We start from the raw sequence: 19,693 nt of genomic DNA on the forward strand, positions 1-19,693 counted from the left end.
CTTGAATGAAACATATCTCTTTAATAAATCATTAAAGCAGCTTTATGTTTAGTGGAAAACAAAGCAACAACACTATGTCTGCAGAAACACCGGAAAACAATTTATAAAGTAATCACAAGGTTTGCACAAGCTAAAAGCACATCACCTTTTGCATTAGTATGAATTCATTCGACTATAGGAAGTTGTCATTTAGCAACCATAATAGGGACCAGCAATTTGGTTGTAAAGCAAAGTGGTCATTAACTGAAACTGCAATTGTGCTTACAGTCTTACTTCAGCTTTCCTTTGCTTTACAGACTGCAAACAGCTGCTATTCAAAGCAGTCACTAAATGAGGAACCTGTACCATGAAATGAGTACAACTGTTTTTGAAGTGCTTAAATTGAAGTAATAGTTGCTTATATGGTTAGTTTCAAAGCTCAGTTTCCCCAACGTTTGACCTTTTTAAAAATATTTAGTTATTTTAAGATACATATTGCTAGGGAAAATAATATTTAATTGGATGCAGATTAAATCCAAAATTTACTCAAATGCAAATTTCTAGTGTACTTCAAACGTAAGATGTGGCTACCCTGCTATATTTTCCTGAAGAGAAAGCTTGGTCTTCCTTGGACATGCACATCTTCATACGGGATCATTAATTGGAATGACAATTCCATAACAATCTATTATGTATTCAGCTCTGATCAGCCCAAGTTACTTCTGCTTGTAATTTTAAATTCACAATTCACAGATCGAGCTTAGTTTTACTCTATGTTCAATTGTGCTTGGTACATTATAAAATTACATCTTAGAATTAAAAAAAGCTGGTACAATTCTTCTTTCTTCAGCAAAAAAACTACAAGCAAGAAAAACTTATAATCCTTGCGCACATCAAGTTTTAAAATCTATCTTTTCCAAAGCAAAGCTATATACATTAAACATTTTTATTTAAGCAAGAAGAGCAAAGTGCTTAATTGTTCTCCCACAAAAGTTACCCTTTTATTTAAAGGCAAATGAAAAAGATATCCTAACCTGAAGGTTGAGTTGTTCAGTTGCAGTGCAAAGTCTCTGTAACACGTTTAGTGCAGGGTTACTTCCATCCATATTCTCCGAACTAAAATAACGTTCCACAAATTTGTGAGCCTGCTCTTTAACCCAACCCTTAATTTTCTCTCTACAAGAAATGCACAATTTAATACATTACCATCTTTGTACTGCACACATTCTCTGAAAAGCTCTTTGAATATATATATTTTAATATAAACAAATCACATAATTTTAGAGAGAATGAAAACTAAAAACCAATTTCCACCAGTAATCTCTGTTTATTTTAGATTGTCTTCAACATTCCTTTTCTTTTTATAGAAACATAATACTCTTGTCCTAGTTATTTGTCTTGGTTTTAGCTTGAATGATTTGTTCTTTGATTTTTTTTCACACATATACTCCCATTACTTGATAATCTCCACCATCTAACTATTGGATAACATTTTTGATCCAATATGGTCTTCAGGATCTTCTATCACTAAGGAACTTATAAGCTTAGTTGCTATAGACAAAGCAATACATTAAAAAATAAAAATAAAAAGTCATGTTCAATGTTGTACAGAATTGTGTTTTATATAACAAAGCTGATTTTCTTTTTTTCTTTTTTTTTGGGGGGTACCTGTTGTTCGATATTGTATCTTTTGATGCAGCTCTTGCCAGGCCACTCACACCAGCTGTACGTGCTGGTTCAATGTTGTTGCTGTTCGACTGTGTACTTAATCTTCCCCATGTTTTAGGATTCAAACTTGCCAAGAAGGAAGATTTGGGAGACTGTGTAGCAGTAGGGCTTTTTGCTTTTAGAAAAAAATGGAAAACAGTAATAGACTTTAAGTTTGAAGGAACTTACATAGGATGAATACATTTGCCAATTATCTTGAGATTGTTCTAGATTAAGAGCTACCAATATTTGTGTTTGTTAATACTCTTTAAGTGATTCAACCCACAGCAAGCTATAAGCAGTCACAGATGCCAAGTGAATTAAAAATAGTATCATATTACCAAATGCACTTTCAAAATGAGGACATATGTTCTTCATGTTTTACATACCCATATTGCTGCCACTCTTTGGTTTATATATACATACAGCATTATATAAGCTGCCACTGCAGGCATATACCACTGTAACAGTTCTTTGGTATACGTACCAACTGTCAAGACTGTCAAGATGCTGAGAGTCTGATGTTTGGGTGTCTGCTGACTCTTGGTGCTGACAGTCTAGCATCAGACCCCCCTCAGCATCTATTACCTGGGGCAGGAAATCCCCAGGAGTGGGGTGGGGGGAGAGGAATTAGGTGAGAGCTAGGGATCAGATCCTGGCAGCGCATCAAAGTCCAAATGTGTCTGTGCTGCTCAGCTCCACAAGAAAGACACAAATGCTTATAATTGAGCTATTCATCCAACTGGCCTATTTAAGAATAGCTGCCAGTAATTGCCCCTCTGCTGGAAACAACTCATCCCCCTAGGATCTGCATTCCTATATCCTGCTCTGTTTTATAGCTCTGTGTAGCTGACTATCTATCTAATGTTTGATTTCCGGACCGCAGTGAACATTTGCCTCTATTTCTCTGCTGTTGCAGCTTCTTTTCTCAAATTTGTACAAGTATTCCTTGACTTACGAACCACAATTGAGCCTAAACTTTATGCTGCTAAGTGACACAGTTAAGTGAATTTTGCCTCATTTTACGACCTTTCTTGCCAGAGTTGTTAAGTGAATCACTGCAATCATTTAATTAGTAATACAGTTATTAAGTGAATCAGGCTTTCCCATTGACTTTGCTTGTCAGAAGCTTGCAAAAGGTAATCTCATATGACACCAGAACACTGCTATGGTCATAAATATGAGTCAGCTGCCAAGCATCTGTATGTTGATCATGTGACCATGGGGATGCTGCAAGAGTTGTAACTTCAAACGGTCACTAAATGAACTGTTTTAAGTAAAGGACTACCTGTATGTTATCAATGCCCTATGGTTTCACTCTGGACAGCTCTAAACCATTTGTGCTATGTCTAGCTATCAAGAAAGTCTTTTACTTCCCTATGTTCTCCAGGGCAAGCATGCACCTGAACAGCCAACTCTTTGTAATTCCCTACAATATTAAAACTCATCATTAAACCGTTTCTAAATCAAGCTGTTGTGGGTGCTCAGCCAGAAACAAGACATCAGCCTGTTTTTAAAAAATATTGTGTGTGTTTGCATTTAGAAAGGGATTTTTTTTAATGTTAGAAAATTTGCTGTTGTTTGGTTTCTCCCTATTACCATTAATACTTTGGGTCTCTCAAATGCCATAATTACTGTTGGAGGGGGGGGGGGTTTCTCCCAAGCAAATCAAAGTAACTGCAAATAAATAATAACTAGCATACAGATACTTAAGAACAAGCCAGGATGTTTCAGATTCTAGCTTATTTCATGTTATGTAACCAATATTTAATTGCTTGCTTGTCCATTCATTTAAACATGTATACTGTTGAATACTGTTGAATTCAACTCACAGCAGTTTACAGCAAAAGCAAAAAGTATCTGTGATAAGAAATAATAAAACATCCAAGGTAACAAGGACTTATGCAGGATTAGAATACCCATGGCATATTTTACATTGTAAAAAAAAAAAACCGGTGGCATTTGTACATTAAAGAGAAGCCCTATGAAACAGTTTGTATTGTCAAGAAGGGGGAAACTTTGATGTCAATTAAAGGCTTTTGTAGAAAATGGTATTTCAGCCAAAAAACAACAACCACACCTGGCAACAGCCCAGAAATTTCTCAGAAGTGAGTTATCCCAGCAGTTTCACTTGAGATGGTTTTGTTGGCTGAAACAATATTAGCTGAAGAATGTGGCTGGAAGAAACCTAGAGCTCAATTTATTTTAACAATTTACAATACCTGTTTTGACAAAACTTACCTTGATTGTCTACTTTGTCCTCATCTCTGGGAGGTGAATATTTTGGCCTTCGGGGTCCACGTTTTGGCAATCTTTTTCTCTTCAAAACATCACTTAATCGGCTATTGAATTAAAAACACATTATATATCAGGCTCATTAATGTGGCTTCATATTTCAACAAATATCAGTTTTAAATACATATGGATTTTAAATGATCCTACTAGATATACTTTTTAGCAGCTAACTTTTTAACACTTAAGCATTGTTTAAAAGACAAATATCTCCCTAAATACTCAGGTGATTTGTACTACTTTTTCATTTTATATGGCTTAAAAACAGGTTGAGAGAAGTTGACAAATAGTTAATTGAATATCAGCTACTGATGTATATTTTAAAAGAGTAACGACAGCTAGAACAAAAAATGCAGACTTTAAAAAAACAAATGCATGTAGGAGAAAGTCCAAAATTATTACGATACTAACATGTTGACTTTTTTTTTTAAAAAAAACTTACTGATACATTAAATACTGAATCATAACATTCTTCACTCCATTTTTTTTTATATGCAAATAAAGAATAGAAAACCTTTAACATGTTGATTGACACCTTAGGAGGATATCTGATTCAGACACCCAGTCAAGTGAACTCACCCCTGTGGACTCAGGTCCAAAGAGTCTTCCCTGCTATGCTGTAAACTTGGAGAACCTAAGTCTGAAGCAGCATTGCTAGCAGTAGTGGCTGTTCCAGTGCTTACTGTTGTAGTAGCACTAAGTGTTCCTGAGCCATTAGTGCAAGCCTTGGGGGGACTTGTCAGTAAAGCCTCTGATTCTGCTAAATTTTTCACCTGGTGCATAACTCCTGAAAAAAGTGACAGAATTTATAGATCATTAAATGAAAATTTTACTTTTAAGAACTGGATAGATGGAGCATGGTTTAATAATTATTTAAAAAATCAATGTTGCATGTGCACTCAAAAATCATGATGCCCAGTCTTATATGGGCTAATGATCCAATGTTATCCTATTTTCAAATAGTGGTAGGATAAAGTAAAATATAATGTAAAATATTTAAATCAAGTTACCCCTCAACAGAAACAAGTAAATGGAAAAAATGAACTTATTCCCTTTTCTTCAACAATTCTTTGACAGCTGCTAACAAAAAGAAACAATTTCCTCTCAAAAATAAAAGTACAGATGTTGCTTGCTGCCTACATAGCTCAGAAACAAGCAAGTGTTCCTCAAACCATTTTTTCATATTAAAAATCTACATTTCAAATTCACTCAGAAGAAGTAGGAAGAAGAGAAGGTGTACTAGGGGAGTGCAGAGAAAAGTCATGTCAATGAGGGTATCCAAATGCTTGGATTTCAAACCATTTCAAATTTAAAATATCCTGTTTGGACCAACAATTGGTCTGAGTGTAAGCACAGACTGTCTTGTTCATTTGGGTTCAAGCTCCAAACACTTTCAAGATGGCTGAAATATTGTTTTAAATTCAAAACAAATAATTATGAACTCAAAACAGGAAAATTAGTTTGATTTTGAAACATTTTTCACAAATATATGAGCGACAACATTGTATCATGGTTAATGTGCTGGACTGCAACTGGAGAAGCCCAGACACTAATCCTCCATTTAGGCATAGAAGCCAGCTGGGTGATGTTTTATCATTCTATCAATCCTAGACAGGAAATCAAAAATAATCCCCAAGAAATAATGGCAAACCACCAAGAAAGCTGCATAGAACTGTCCAAGAAGTCATCAGAATCATAACTGTTTCAATAGCACTCAAAAGAAAATGATAGCATATTTTCTTCAGGTTACCCCTGTTGTATGCTCCTTCTTGAAACTGCTCCTGCAGCTAGGAGATAGAGGCAGCTCATTCAGCCCCAAAACCTTTCTGTGGCCAGAAGAGTTACACTAAATGTTAGTGCTAGAACTGGCATACCACTAAAGTTCATGAGAAGGATTGAAAGGACGTCAGCCTTGTAAAATAGACAAGAACCACACCTGGTTGAACTAATCCAATTTTATTGTAAGGTTACATTAACAGACTCTTGTTAGAATGAAAGTTCTTATCCCCTTATCTCTCTTTTTAGTGCTTGGAATACTAGAGAGTGTGTGGACTAAATTGCCTTTTATCAGACCATTATCTATGTGGGGTTTTCTTCCTGTCTCCAAAGGTCATTCCCACATATCATTATAGGGAGCTCCATCAAGTCCTTATAGCCCAAGAATCATAGAGCATGAAGTTTAATTTTCATAATTCGATAAATACTGAATTTATAACTAGTTGATTATTATCTTATACTTTGCATATAATCAAAACTGTACGTAGGATACCAAAAACCAGAATCCAGTCAAAAGTTCGCATTACCTTCTCTCCTGAAGTAAACACTAAAAATGTCAGATAATTTTTGCATTAAAATTTCTGCCATCTGAAGGGCTCCAACAACTATCTTAAGATCTTGACTTGACAGCATAGAAGCAATATGACTGTAATAACCAAACAACAAAAAAGAACATTATGGAAAATGCAATTTAACTTTGATAAATTATGATGTTTTTCACTATTGAGCACAATGCAAAAAATGGGGGGGGAAAGTATATTGAAAATAACATTAGCAAATACACTTTACATTTCTATTGCAACAAAGTCCGACAATGGAACATGAGTTTGTTTATTTGTTTGTTTGCCAGACTGTACATTTTTCCAAAATAGTGTTAAAAATAACTATACACTCCTAAATATTTTGTATTTATTTCTTATCTTTATTGCTGAATATTTGAGTCAATTCTCACTGAGAAATAATACAAATATGAAAAAGGAAATCTACTATTCTTTATTAGGGAAAATGTAAAATAGAATTGGGTTATGTTTTGCACTAATATGTAGTTGAGAGTTGGTGGCTGGATCCAGCAGGTAGAGTGGTACATGATGGAAGTAATGTCATAAAAGTAAATGGAAAGTATAGGGCACATACACATACAAAATATTGTAGGGATCCCTTAGATAGGTTATGTAGAGGATACATAAGGTTTATAGATATGAAAATTAGCATATCAAAAATGGATATAATTATTGTGACAGAGAAATGGAAGTGAGTAGGTGAGATTTGTCAGAATGTTTTAAACAGATGGAAAAATTAAGAAAAATTAAGAAATTTTAAGAAATGCAAATGCTGGTAGAAAGCTGATGTGAACTATTGTTACCTGTATTTCCTTTTCCTGTCTACTCTTTTTGCATATTCTGTATAATGTTTCTCATTAGCTCTTTATTTCCTTTATATCAATAGGCGACACTAAAACTTTCCTAAAGGCGATTTGTCAGTTATATGATAGGAAATAAGACTAATTTTAGGATGGCATTTTCCAGTATATTAAATTTATTAAAGTACAAATCTGAACTCCATAAACAAGCTGAGAAATGTTTTTACCAAGACCTTGCAAGCTGCAGGAATAAAATTTTGAATGGAAAAATATCAAGATGAGGAAGTATGTTGAGCAACCCTGACCCAATAAGAAAAATGTGTGCTCTAAGATAAAGAGAGATCCAGCTGCATCTCAAGATACTTATATTTACTGCTTATGTGTCCTTCAATATGCAGTGCAAAAACTAATACTGGTACAAGTTTTTTGATCATTTATTCCAAGTAATATTTAGGCAAAAAGAAGCCAGTGACCTCAATGCCTTTCTCATTCCCACTTGGGAGAATGACAAATTTATATCAACTACAAAGTTGAAAGTGCAATTTCCTAAACTATGGTATAATGAACAGAAAATGTGAGAGCCTCCATTATTAATAAATTAAAGGGGAAGAGGGCTAAAATACACCCTTGCCTTACTTTTCTCATAGTAGTAATATTTCCATCAGTAACATGTGACTCTTAACATGGGGTTAAAATAATCTGAATAATAAAAATCAATATTTTATTCACTGTGTTTTCTCTCATAATCTCTTTCAATGGAATCATATCAAAAGCTGATTTGAAATCCATGAATGTAACCTTTTGACAGTGAAATATAATTTTTTGGCTAAATGGTGCAGGATCCAACAACAATCCAACATTGAACAGTTCACTCTGAATCCAGCCTAGTCCTCAGCAAAAATATTTTCACTTGAACTCAATCCAAGAATTTTAAATAAATGTTTGCATATAGCTTTCTTACTGTATTAAGCAGGAATATTTGATAATGGTCTGATTCTACTCACATAGGAAACATGCTGTATTAATATAAGTAAATGAAGCAGCTAGCACAATATTAAATAATAAATATCTAATGTTGATTAAGTAACATTCTCAACAGTTCTCACTGGCTATAATTGCCAAATACAGAAACTTTAAACAATTAAATATCTTCATTAAATTAAATTATTAAAATTTCAAGACACTGGTTTCAGCAAAAATCAAGTATTTTTATAGTATCCCTCACAACAAAGATATGGATTAATAAGTACCTTGACACAGCATGATTTTTCAGTACATCCTTCAGAAGTTCAGCATCAGCAAAATAAATTATTCTAAGAATTGCTCTAAGGCACTTGTGTCTAACAGCAGGTCCAGCTGAAGAACTATACACTTCATAGAGAACACCAAATAAGGTTTTAATAAAAGATTTAGCTAGATCTGGATCTTCTTTCATTAGCTGTGCTCGAGCATCATCTTTCTTTGATTCTGGATGTCCGCCTGTAAAAGTATAGAGAGATGGTCAATTATTTGTATTGAGCTAAATGTACACATAATATTCAATTCGATTCCATTCCATTCCATTTATACATTATGGCATTCTTTTAGAAAACATTTTGACACTTTTGCAAAAATATCATAAATTTCCCAATAACTGACTAAATTTCAAACTAAGCACTAAGAAATAAATAACCTTTCTTAAAGTTTTGTTGTTCATTGAAAGAATATGGACCATGAAAAATGAAGGACATATTTAAAAAATGAAAATAACATTGAAGTGGATCTAAAATGTCATAGAGTTTTGCAATATACCCATAACGAAGTTATGGGTATATTATTTCTATAGTCTGTAACTTGCACTGGCAAGTTCATTTATCTCTCTCATTCCACACTGAAAGAAATATTCTCCCTTGGGATTTGAAGCATAGCATTCTACCACCAATGAGTGAGATCCAACAGAATAGCAAAAATCTCACGAAAACTTAGTATACTACTCTATGAGACCTGCATCATGAAAAAGCTACCTGTATAAAGCCATGCTAGCTTATTTATAACTTATAAACCCTGAAAATAGTACATAGAGCAATGATCTTAAAGAAAGTAAAGTCCAGTTAAATGTTAGGGATGGGGAATCTAACTGTCAGAGCAGTTCAACAGTAGATGCAATCCTTGATGAATTTGGTAAGCTTCCTTTCTGGGCATACTTTATTTTGGAGTTCTGTAGTCAGAAAGGGTAGATATAATGTCTTAAGAATATGCCTAAAACTCTTATGATTATAGGAAAACCAGAATGTGTGGCCAAACCTGCTCACTGAAACCACTGGGATATATGCAAAAATTTGCTAGCATGCCTTCTACAAGACATTAGTAACCCAAGGTGGGATCTTCGTTTTGAATTATGAATATATAAAACTAGTAGATTTACTCCAGCTTCGACCACTAACAGGGATACTACTGCTCAACTACATCTCCTTTAGAATAAGAGTCTCTGACAAAAATCACTTATATTCTCATTTTGTGCTTATTGGGCTATTGCAGTGTGCTCTACCTGAAGTTACCTTTAAATATAAAGCAATATTATAAGCATTTTGTGGGCAGTGCACTGGCTTCCAACATTTCTGAGAACAATTATCACCCTCTGCTATATAGACACCCGATACCTACAAGATTATCTCCTTCAAGGTGAAATAAATTTGGACAATAGTATTAATACCAGGCATCCTATCTGGTATGCAGTAGGCTATTTTAAATTGCATTGCTGTTTTCAGTTTTTTACTGTGGTTACTATTTCATTGTGACCATATGGAATTGGAATATGGAATGGTGGCTGCTTAGAAAACTAGAAGTAAATGTATGAAAAAATAAACTGTAAGACTATACAGGAAGCACTCTTCAGTGACAAAAATAAAATAGTGCTTACTAGTACTGGCATTGGCTAGAGGATTGGGTTTTCTCTGAATGGCACGTGCTGTTCCAGTATCCTCATTGATCTGCTGCATAGAATTAAAGTCAATTGTATAAACACGCCCCAATGTAGACAGACTTATTTCATCTTCACCAACCTGATGAGCTGCCTGAGAACAAATATATAAGTTTAAATACAAGTACAAATTACTTTAGGACAACTTCCTCTTCTTCCTATCCAGCAACACGTTTCTGAGTAATCACAGAATGCTTTAAATGGCTTAATTCTCACACAATACTAAACCATAGTGGTTGGGTTACTTCCTTCTGCTTCAGTAGGATTTTTTAAACTACCATTTTGACTTAATGTCATATGGAAATCAGATCTATGAGTTCATCTAAATATATATGTGACTAATGTCAGAATAATGCTTTAAAAGTTTGTCTTTTTTGTTTGACTGATTGTTTAACAATCTTGATTTTGTTTAATCAATCATGTGATCCTGCTGAAGGACAGTAGAGATATCTTTTCAACAGCAATATATACAATATTAGGAAGAAATATATTTTAATCAGATAAAGCAGGGATGTCAAACTCAATTTCATTGAGGGCCGCATCAGGGTTGTGTTTGACCTTGGGGGGCGGAGTGGGCATGGCCAGCTTGACATCACTTGGGTTGGGGGCACCTGTGGCCCAGGTGCTTTACAAGAGAAAACAGGCTCCCAAACTCTGTTTTCAGCTGGGATCAACTCTCCCAGCAAAAACAGAGTGGGGAGGCACCACAGGCTGGCCCTTTGCTATTTCCAGGGGTCCCCCATGGACCAGATCTAAGTACTCTGCGGGCCACATCTGGCCCCCGGGCCTTAAGTTTGACACCCCTGTGATAAAGCAAACAAATTATTCAGTAATTGATGAATACTGAATTCATAAGTATCACATCTTGCCAATTAGTGCTAATTCCAATCTACCTGCAATTCATAGTTGAAATTTGTTTAGAAGTTGTTACATTTATGACAGTGGCTGATAAGTGATGTCCAAACCCCTATATAAAATGCAGATGTTTATATGCTGATGTTACTACCTCAATTATCCGGCTATCAATTCTGTTATAGGGATGCCAGAGACCCCTGTCATCTCGCCACTGCCATATTGCACCATCTGTGTTTTGCGCATTTCCTTTCTTTAGCATAGTGTCAACAGCAAAAATTCCTTCTTTGGGTAAGCATGGCATCAATTCACTAAAAAGAACAAGTCAACATTTTAACAGTAAATGTGTGATTTAGTAACAGCATTCATCTCATTTTAGGTATTATGAAATATGATCCCGGACAAAAACTGAATAATAATTCAGGTGAAACCTACCAGATAAGTGAAGTAAGTTCATACAGTTCTTGAGGACTTCTTGGAACAAGATCAATTTGTTCCTGACAACTCCCATTTGAGGCTCCACAAAGAAGAAAGTGAAGAGTTTCTGCAATATCTTTAATAAAACCCATACAATTAGAATATTATTCTGCTATAATGTATAATTAACATGTTGCTTTGAAAACATATATTAGGCAGATTTACACGATGTAAATCTTCCTAATATATGGAATATCTGTGGGAAAATGGTTATATATGCTAGTTTTACATCTAGGGCAGGGTAGGGTTTTTTGTGCCTTATGCAAACCTAGATTATTTGTTGATATTCCATAAATTCACTTGTAAAATGCCATGAATCTGCTGGAATCAATAGCCTATAAACAACTGTGTTTGATAAAACAAACAAATGCAATGTCAGAACATAAATAATTTGAATATGCTTTGCAAACCCAATTTTTAGCTACATGAATTAGGTACCTAGACACAACAATTGAAAAAAAGCCAAACCACAATACTGTTTACTTCACATGCCCTTGAAGGCAGAAATATATGACCCATTGCAAGATAGGCATTATTTTCTTTTGGTCTGTTTGTTTAGGCAAGTGTCTAAAGAATGAGGCTCTTCTGTACAAATATACATATGTGGTTTTTTTCGGAAATGTAAACATTTACATAATGGAAGAAAAAGGAAGAAGAGGAAGGAAGCATTTATGTAAAAGCAATTATGTCAATAGTTACTTTAAACCAGTTCATTCTACTCTCCATCCATTAATTTTTGAAAAACAACAACTGTTTTGCAAAATAGTGCAGTGAAAGCTGTTGAATTTTGATTATGTCAAAGGTACCCCTGCATTAGAACAATGTTTTCCCCATTACATTCTCTGTAGCTAATAGCATATAGACATCCCGTTCCAGTTCATGTTTTAAAAGTTTATAATTTTTTTCTTGATCTATTTCAGTCAAATATTAGGCTGGGATTTGACAAAGAAATTGCTTTCATGGTCTGTCAGATGTCACTGAGAGGTAATAAAGATCCTGATGGTATTTTTTAACACCTCAAGTGATTTGCTGTGGTATTCTTTTGTAGAAACTTAGTATTAGGGTCCTACTTTCTTTTAGTTCCCCCAATCTTCTGACACCTGATTCGTAATTTTTGGGGCCCAATTCAAACGAATAGTTTGTACTTTGAACACCTTCATTACTTGGCATGACACTGATATCTATCACCCAGATCTTTGGAGTCTCTTTTCTAAGGCTACGCATTAAATAAAACTTAGTACTTGGTAGTTCCTATTACTTACTACTTGTTTGTCTGAGTTGATAATCCCTTTATTAGGGTATTGTTTACTGCTTGTTTGTCTTAATCTTTCTTTATTTGGGTGTTGATTGCTGGCAAAGAGTGTTCTGTTCATTTTTTTTATTGTCTGTTTTGAATGGTAGGTATATATGGTTTACCCCTCCTGATTTGTCTAAATGCCAAGCTTCCAGGAATTCCCTAGTGTTTTTGGATTTAACCTGATCTAGCATATTCATAGATTTCTAGTTGAAACTATGGCTAAGTCTTCCCATATGTTCTAAAGTTTAGGAATTTTCATTGTATATTCTGTCTGTCCTAGATAGTGGCTGTTATAGTTCTTATACGTATTGTACATCACTTCTGTTTTTTTTTTCTTTGGTTACTGGATAATTTGGTTTATTTAAGATATTTAGAGGCCTTTCATTGGTTCATGTACTATGGTTGTGCCATGTGGTTGTACTGGTCTGTGTTGCTTGTACAATGCATTTGATGTATGGCAACAGGGAAGGTGGCAAACTGTTGCTACCTGCTGAAAAGACTCACTCTTGCCTCTGAGGGCTGGCTAAAAGGGACCTGAATTCCCTTGGCAGGCAGCTCTTATAGCCAGTGCCCAATGAGAGGGAGCCAAAATCTAAGCAGAAAGGCAGCATGGTAAGGTAAAGAATGTGAGGTATGTCAGAGGAGGCTCTGGGAGACCTGACAAAGGCCATGCTTGTGTCTCCCTCAGTGGCTGAAAATCCTGCTTGGATTTTGGCAGGGAGGATTTTCAGCTCTTGAGTGAAGCCTCCAGGATCCCCCCCTATCCTCGAGTCACCCCACAAAACTTACCTGGCATCTAACAATCACAATCGGGAGTGACGGGATTGTAGTGGTTGAGAGAAGCAGTCATGTGGGCAACTTTTTAATGACTGTTTCACTTATTGACCAAGATTCCGGTCCTAATTGTGGTCTTACATTGAGGACCACCTGTACTATGGTTGGGGGGGTGGTTCCTTCCCTTGTGAATTTTAATCTTTTGAAGATGTTGTTGTTTCTGTTGATGTTGTTTCATGTGTATCTGTGTGTGCGCCGTTAAATGCCATTGCCAAAGGAGTTCACATAGCACCCAGTATGATGACATTCCAGAGCCAAAATTTTAAAAATATTACTCATTTCACTTTATCTGTCTTTCATCTAACCTGCTTTTATTCTATTGTTTTCAGCTTTAACAATTATGTTACTGTCTTTCTATACTGCTAGAATGGTCTTGCTACGTAATGGCCTACAAGATTTTATTCCCAGCTAATATCAATAAACTTTTTATTGATGTCAAGAAATGTGCTGCAGTACCCATGTCAGCTTCTTAAAAATAATTTTGCATCTTCCTTTCCCCAGCTTGGCACTTACTGATCCATTGAACTTCATCTATAAAAACTATCAGCTAATAAACAAAAAAAATTGACACAAGAACTTACTTTGCTTCATAAGCTGAACTGCTAGCATAGGACAGTTGGAACACATTAGGGAAAACATGCGCACCACCATGATGAACATCCCTGAGCTCAAAATTGGAGGAGTCACTACTAGGAGTTGTTGAATATTTGTAAGCAAATCCTTAGAAGCAACCTGCTGCAGTAAATTCTTTGAGAAAAGAAAGAACATTTATTAATACTCCATATAAGCAAATCTTTTTAAGATTGTGCTGAAAAAGTAAAAAGACGCTACCTCTTCATGTTGGAAGTTGTCCACCAAACGTGCAAAACAAAGGCAAGTGCTTTCTACTGACTTTTTATCCTATACGGTTTGAATACAAATATTATGTTTTAATATACAAATATACAATGTCACACATATCAAGAACCAAAATCCTGAAAAATTTCACTAAGAACTGAAACAGTTGCTTTTTTATTTTGGCTGTAAAGCTAGGCTGATATTTTCTCCCATAATGGAACTCACTATCATTTAGAATTACAGGAAATTTTGCATGAAATATCTTGAAGTATACAACATGAAAATCTTAAACCTACAACAGTTTAAAAGATTTTCCAACCTGGTGGGTTAGCCTTTGGGTAAGCAATGGAAGAGAATCTGCAACAAAGTGAAACTCATCAGGAGTGATGCTCTGGCAGCAATTGGCAGCAATAGCTAATGCATTCCTCTGAGCATTAATGCTGAAAAACTCCAGGTACAGCAAACAGTCTGCTAAGCCTCCCTATAAAAACAAAAGTTAAAAAAAATGTTTGGGTCAAAAGATACTTCATCTCATCCAGGGAGGGAAAGGGGATGGGGGGAAGAGATTTCTGGGAGTCTTTATTTGCTTGAACAGAAAACTATGGTTATGATCACTATAAAAATAACTTTTTTTTAATTTAAAGCAATACTTACTGCCTGCAAAATAGCTTTACTGTGTCTGCGTGATAACATCTCCAAGGCAGTTAATGCTTGCTCTGCCACATCAATACACTGAATAACTTGAAGCTAGAACAAATGAAAATTATTTAAGTCATATGCAATGAATTAAGATAATTGTCTACAAGAGCAAACATTTCCAAATGCTCAATGTTCATCTTACGTAACAAATCTTTTACATTTTCAACTCTTATTTTTCTTCTCGTTCATTTTAGCAGTTTTTAAAAGACATTCCAAAATACCAAGAAACCTAAAGTATATAAGGACCAGAAATTCTAAAAGAAAACTAAAACTACTTCCTGAATTGAATTTATGATTAAAGGCACCCATTAGTTATTCTAAGTGTTTATCATTAGCTGCCATTCCCTCTGACACACATGGATAATCTCAAAATCTAGAAAAAAGATCTAAATAGTCCTTTCCAAACTTGGATGAATTACCCAAAATTAGATAAAAGTGGTTTCTCTTCGGAGAACAACACACAAAACAATTACCTAATCACAAGAGGTATATTTAAATTGATTCAGAATATTTTACCTATATTGGATAACAAGGACTTTCTAATAGTTTCAGGTAAAGAAGGAAAAAGTTTGGGAAGCACTGATCTAGATCTAAAAAGTTGATCTACTAGAATTTATACTAGATTCGGGGAGAAGATATTCACTTGTATCATAAATATATATTAACATCATGATAATATGTTTGGCTACAAATCAGGAAGAAATATAAGAAAACAATTAAATAAGCCAAAGATAATTGGGATTAAAACAGAAACAAAAAAAGTATTTTGTACAAAGGATACAAGGAATATACTTCAAGTTTCCTTTAGGCCCAAATAAACAATGCTTGGATAACTGCTACATGTAGAAAGCTTACTAGGCAAAAAAAATCTAAATTTTATGACTTATCTGATCAATATTAGACAGACTTCACATTTCTATATTTAATTTTTTTTCAAAACTCATATATAGTTTTGAAACTATATATAGTTCTATATTTTATAGTGCTCCTGTTCTATCCCTACTGTACATGACATTAAGGCTTAAATGATACTAGACATGAAAAAACGATTAAGAATATTCAGCTATAAATATACATTAAAAATATATTTACTTCTCAAAAGAACTTATAGGAAATTCTCAATTCCTGTACCACAAACAGGCCAGTATAAAGTATAGCCAATGAACAATGACTCTGAGAACATTAATTGACAATGTTATTGCTATTCTTGATTGATTAGTTTTACCTTCTCCAAAAAAACAGGAATTGCATCCACCACAACTGCAGATGACCTGGGAAGTGCTTCCATCATGTAGGTTAAGGCTCGACAAGCATGATTCATCTGTGAAAGCAATCAAATGCAAAAGCAGTCCTGTCAGATCACACCAAAAGTTTGCTTATTTTGACACAATATTTTCTTTCATAATGTGGCTTACTAGAAATTCCAAAGAAGCTCAGAAACAGAACATTAAATCAATATTTCCCCTTCCTACTGCTCGTTCCCATAGGGATTATTTTAGAGACAAAATGTTTCTAATCATGAAACTAACTCTGAAGATAAGTAGCTCACTTAGACATTTGTCCTCAAAATGTAGGGTGTACAAACTTTCAAGATGAAATACTCACAATGTCAAAGTTGTGCTCCATCTGTAGCAAAGTTATCTGTAAATCATAGAAAAAGAATAATCTTTACTCTATTTATTGATTTATATTCCCCCTTTTCTTCAAAAGCTTAAGGTAGCAAATCTATTTGTATTAGGGGTATGTCTTTACAGTTTATACAATCTTGCCTATTAGCACTCTTAGTAATAGATTAATGAAGTGTGCATTGTATTATATTGAGCAGACAACAATTAGATACCACAAAAATTACAGCTGTCACCAAGAAAGACTAGTAAAAAGTATTTCTAAAATTTAGCATCTCCCCATCCCTGAACAATTTATGTTTCTATTTTAGGTACATTGCTATGTTATTTTAAGACAATTTAAGAATTACTCTAACAGCTCGTAACTTTTTATGCTATAGACCCCTTCAAATAAGTAACAACATGGGGGAAAACTTGCTTCCATTTATGTACATATTTCAATTGATCCATTTAGTCTTTCATGAAATCACAATGAACCAAAGGTAAAAGTTGATATAAATTAATGAATATGCTTACCAGAGCTGGAACAACACTCTTGACTGGAAAACCTCCTAAAGTTTCTTCATTGCCCATGACCAATAACTGGCACATTTCTATCACCGACTGTAACTGCTGGCTTTCATCAGTGGCCTGAAGCCCTTGTAGAAGTTGCTGAGCTTTAGAACCTAAAAAAGAGAAAGGGAGGAAGGGAGGGAGGGAGGAAAGAAGGAAGAAAGGAATATTAAGAGCCAGTAGTGGGGAACCAGCTAATTCTGCTTGGTCCCCCACTACTGGCAGTTCAAGTCTCACCAGCTCACTAGTTGACTCAACCTTCCATCCTTCTGAGGTTGGTAAAAGGAGGACACAGATTATTAAAAAAGGTTGTAAAGCACTATGAAACAATATATCTGTCTAACTGCTATTGCTATTTTTTCATAGATATTTGATTAAAATAGATAATAACTTTATTTTTTCTTTATTAAAAATCACAATAAGAACCCAATAAAATTCATTCATTCATTCATTCATTCATCATTACCCCATGCCACTTCATCAATATCCTAGAACCGGGGGGGGGGAGGGGGGCAGTCTTTACTGCTTTTTGAAAGTTAATCTACTAGGCAGTATTTGATAAGAATTTAGGGCTTGATTATAATCCTATAAAATGAAGACTCACTATCATAAAGTACTGTGAAATATACAAATCAGTTTACTTACTAGCTCCACTTCCAATTGTTCGGTGGAATAGCTGAGACATTCGAGGACCAAGAGGACCAAACAGATGTGGAGGGAGTCCTCTAGCTTCTAACAAAGCTAGAAATGAAAAAGGTAAATAAAAAACCAGTTAATATGCATTAAACTCTCTTTGTATTATATTACAAGCTATAATTTGCATAATATAAATTTTCATTTTGTAGCATTTATATGATTGAAACTTATGCTTCATTTTTAAAAGATTAATTATTAGGCCCAGTTATATATTTCACTTTTATAGAATCCTAGACATAAAACAATTTTCTCTTGAATGTCACTTTGTAATTTATTACCATGCTGTTTTAATGGCCAGACATCTTTTTGTTTCTGCACAAAGTTTTAAATTTTGTAACATTTTGAAATTGTCCTGTTAGATATATCCTACTTTACCTTTACTCTTCTAAACCAAAATCAAGGAAACCTGCTCTTTTTCCATATTAAAAATAGCAAAATTTGAATGGAAAATTCACATCCCTATGAATAATAATGGATTTTGATTTCCAATAATGTTAATAGACATGACAATGGTCAAGAATGTTAAGAATAAGAGTACAAACAAAATCTAGGTTCCACCAACCCTTGTGTACTTTGGTTAGGTGAACAGAAAACATTTTGAGAATAAAAGGGGACTGAGTTCTAAAGAAAATTTTATATTCCGTATATACTCGAGTATAAGTCGACCCGAATATAAGCCGAGGCACCTAATTATACCACAAAAAACTGGGAAAACTTATTGACTCGAGTATAAGCCTAGAGTGGGAAATGCAGCAGCTACTGGTAAATTTCAAAAATAAAAATAGATACCAATAAAAACTTTCACTAGGACAGTTGAGAATAAGTTTGATGTTCACAATTTCCTCTTTGAAAGAGACCAGTATATAGAGAACAAGAAGATGAAGAAAAAGAAGTGTGTTTTTTCACACTTTTCACACTGCAGTGAACAAAAATGGCATAGTAGGAACAGGCTTATTCTCAGTCCAAAGGTTTTTTTGTGATTTCTTCCCTGATTTAAGGGAAATTTGGGAAACGATATCACTATCATGAAAGGTTTAATTGATTCACTAACCCAAAGATGATGATGACAGTGGGAGGCAGGAGTCACTCTCTCCCTTGCGAAAAAGCAAGAGCCGTTCTTATGATCTCTCTCTCTCTCTCCCGTAATACAGTCAAGCCCTTTCCAGCACGCGCGATCTGCCGCCGCAGCTTTGTACCTTGCAAATGCAAAATCCGGGTTTTTGCATTTGCAAGGCAAAGCGGCGGGGTGGATCGCGCATGCTGGAAAGGGCTTGACTGTATTACGGAGAGAGAGAGATCATAAGAACGGCTCTTGCTTTTTCGTGCAAGGAGACTGACCCGCCTCCCACTGTCATCAACATCTTCTTCTTTGGGTTAGTGAATCAATTAATTTGGGAAATGATCTCACTATCATGAAAGTCAGTGTTCTCTGCCTGTGGGGCGTTTGGAAGAAAACGCCCCGCGGCATATCCACGCGCGTGTAAGGGGAATCAGAAATCCCGCGTTCAACGCCTAGCACGCAGCTGTGAGCAAATACTGGGAAAACCTGATTGATCAGAAGGAAGGAGGCAAAAGAGGAGGGGTGGTGGTGGACGGAGGTCCCACTGGTATTTGTGAAACACTTGGTCGGCAGCACTTAAAGTCAACGTCCTGGCTCCCACCCACCCACCCACCCAAAGCTACGAAGTCTCCCAATTGCGCAGCCCAGAATCGCCCTCCCCTCAGGGGGCAGCAACGACGCCCGGTGTTTC

The 19,693-nt window shown here is 35.1% G+C and overlaps 1 protein-coding gene across 6 annotated transcripts in view; it reads right to left on the bottom strand.

Moving 5' to 3' along the window:
- The window catches only part of TRIP12 (thyroid hormone receptor interactor 12), a 97,774-nt gene that overhangs the window by 24,807 nt on the left and 53,274 nt on the right, over window positions 1-19,693 (bottom strand). For all 6 annotated transcript variants that reach the window (XM_026664458.2, XM_026664431.2, XM_087965102.1 and 3 more), the window contains 17 exons: window positions 17,892-17,987; window positions 17,211-17,359; window positions 16,675-16,710; window positions 16,295-16,390; window positions 15,025-15,117; window positions 14,690-14,851; window positions 14,365-14,433; window positions 14,115-14,280; window positions 11,361-11,478; window positions 11,080-11,236; window positions 10,014-10,167; window positions 8,365-8,593; window positions 6,282-6,400; window positions 4,558-4,765; window positions 3,928-4,028; window positions 1,648-1,822; window positions 1,014-1,155 (listed from right to left, as the gene is read on the bottom strand). In XM_026664458.2, coding sequence (XP_026520243.1) covers window positions 1,014-1,155; window positions 1,648-1,822; window positions 3,928-4,028; window positions 4,558-4,765; window positions 6,282-6,400; window positions 8,365-8,593; window positions 10,014-10,167; window positions 11,080-11,236; window positions 11,361-11,478; window positions 14,115-14,280; window positions 14,365-14,433; window positions 14,690-14,851; window positions 15,025-15,117; window positions 16,295-16,390; window positions 16,675-16,710; window positions 17,211-17,359; window positions 17,892-17,987 — 2,270 coding nt within the window. The remainder of the gene's footprint in view (window positions 1-1,013; window positions 1,156-1,647; window positions 1,823-3,927; window positions 4,029-4,557; window positions 4,766-6,281; window positions 6,401-8,364; window positions 8,594-10,013; window positions 10,168-11,079; window positions 11,237-11,360; window positions 11,479-14,114; window positions 14,281-14,364; window positions 14,434-14,689; window positions 14,852-15,024; window positions 15,118-16,294; window positions 16,391-16,674; window positions 16,711-17,210; window positions 17,360-17,891; window positions 17,988-19,693) is intronic.

The sequence above is a fragment of the Notechis scutatus genome, chromosome 4 (assembly GCF_049901735.1).
Source record: "Notechis scutatus isolate UNSWTSFEM ecotype Mainland chromosome 4, rNotScu1.2, whole genome shotgun sequence".
Classification (NCBI taxonomy): domain Eukaryota; kingdom Metazoa; phylum Chordata; class Lepidosauria; order Squamata; family Elapidae; genus Notechis; species Notechis scutatus.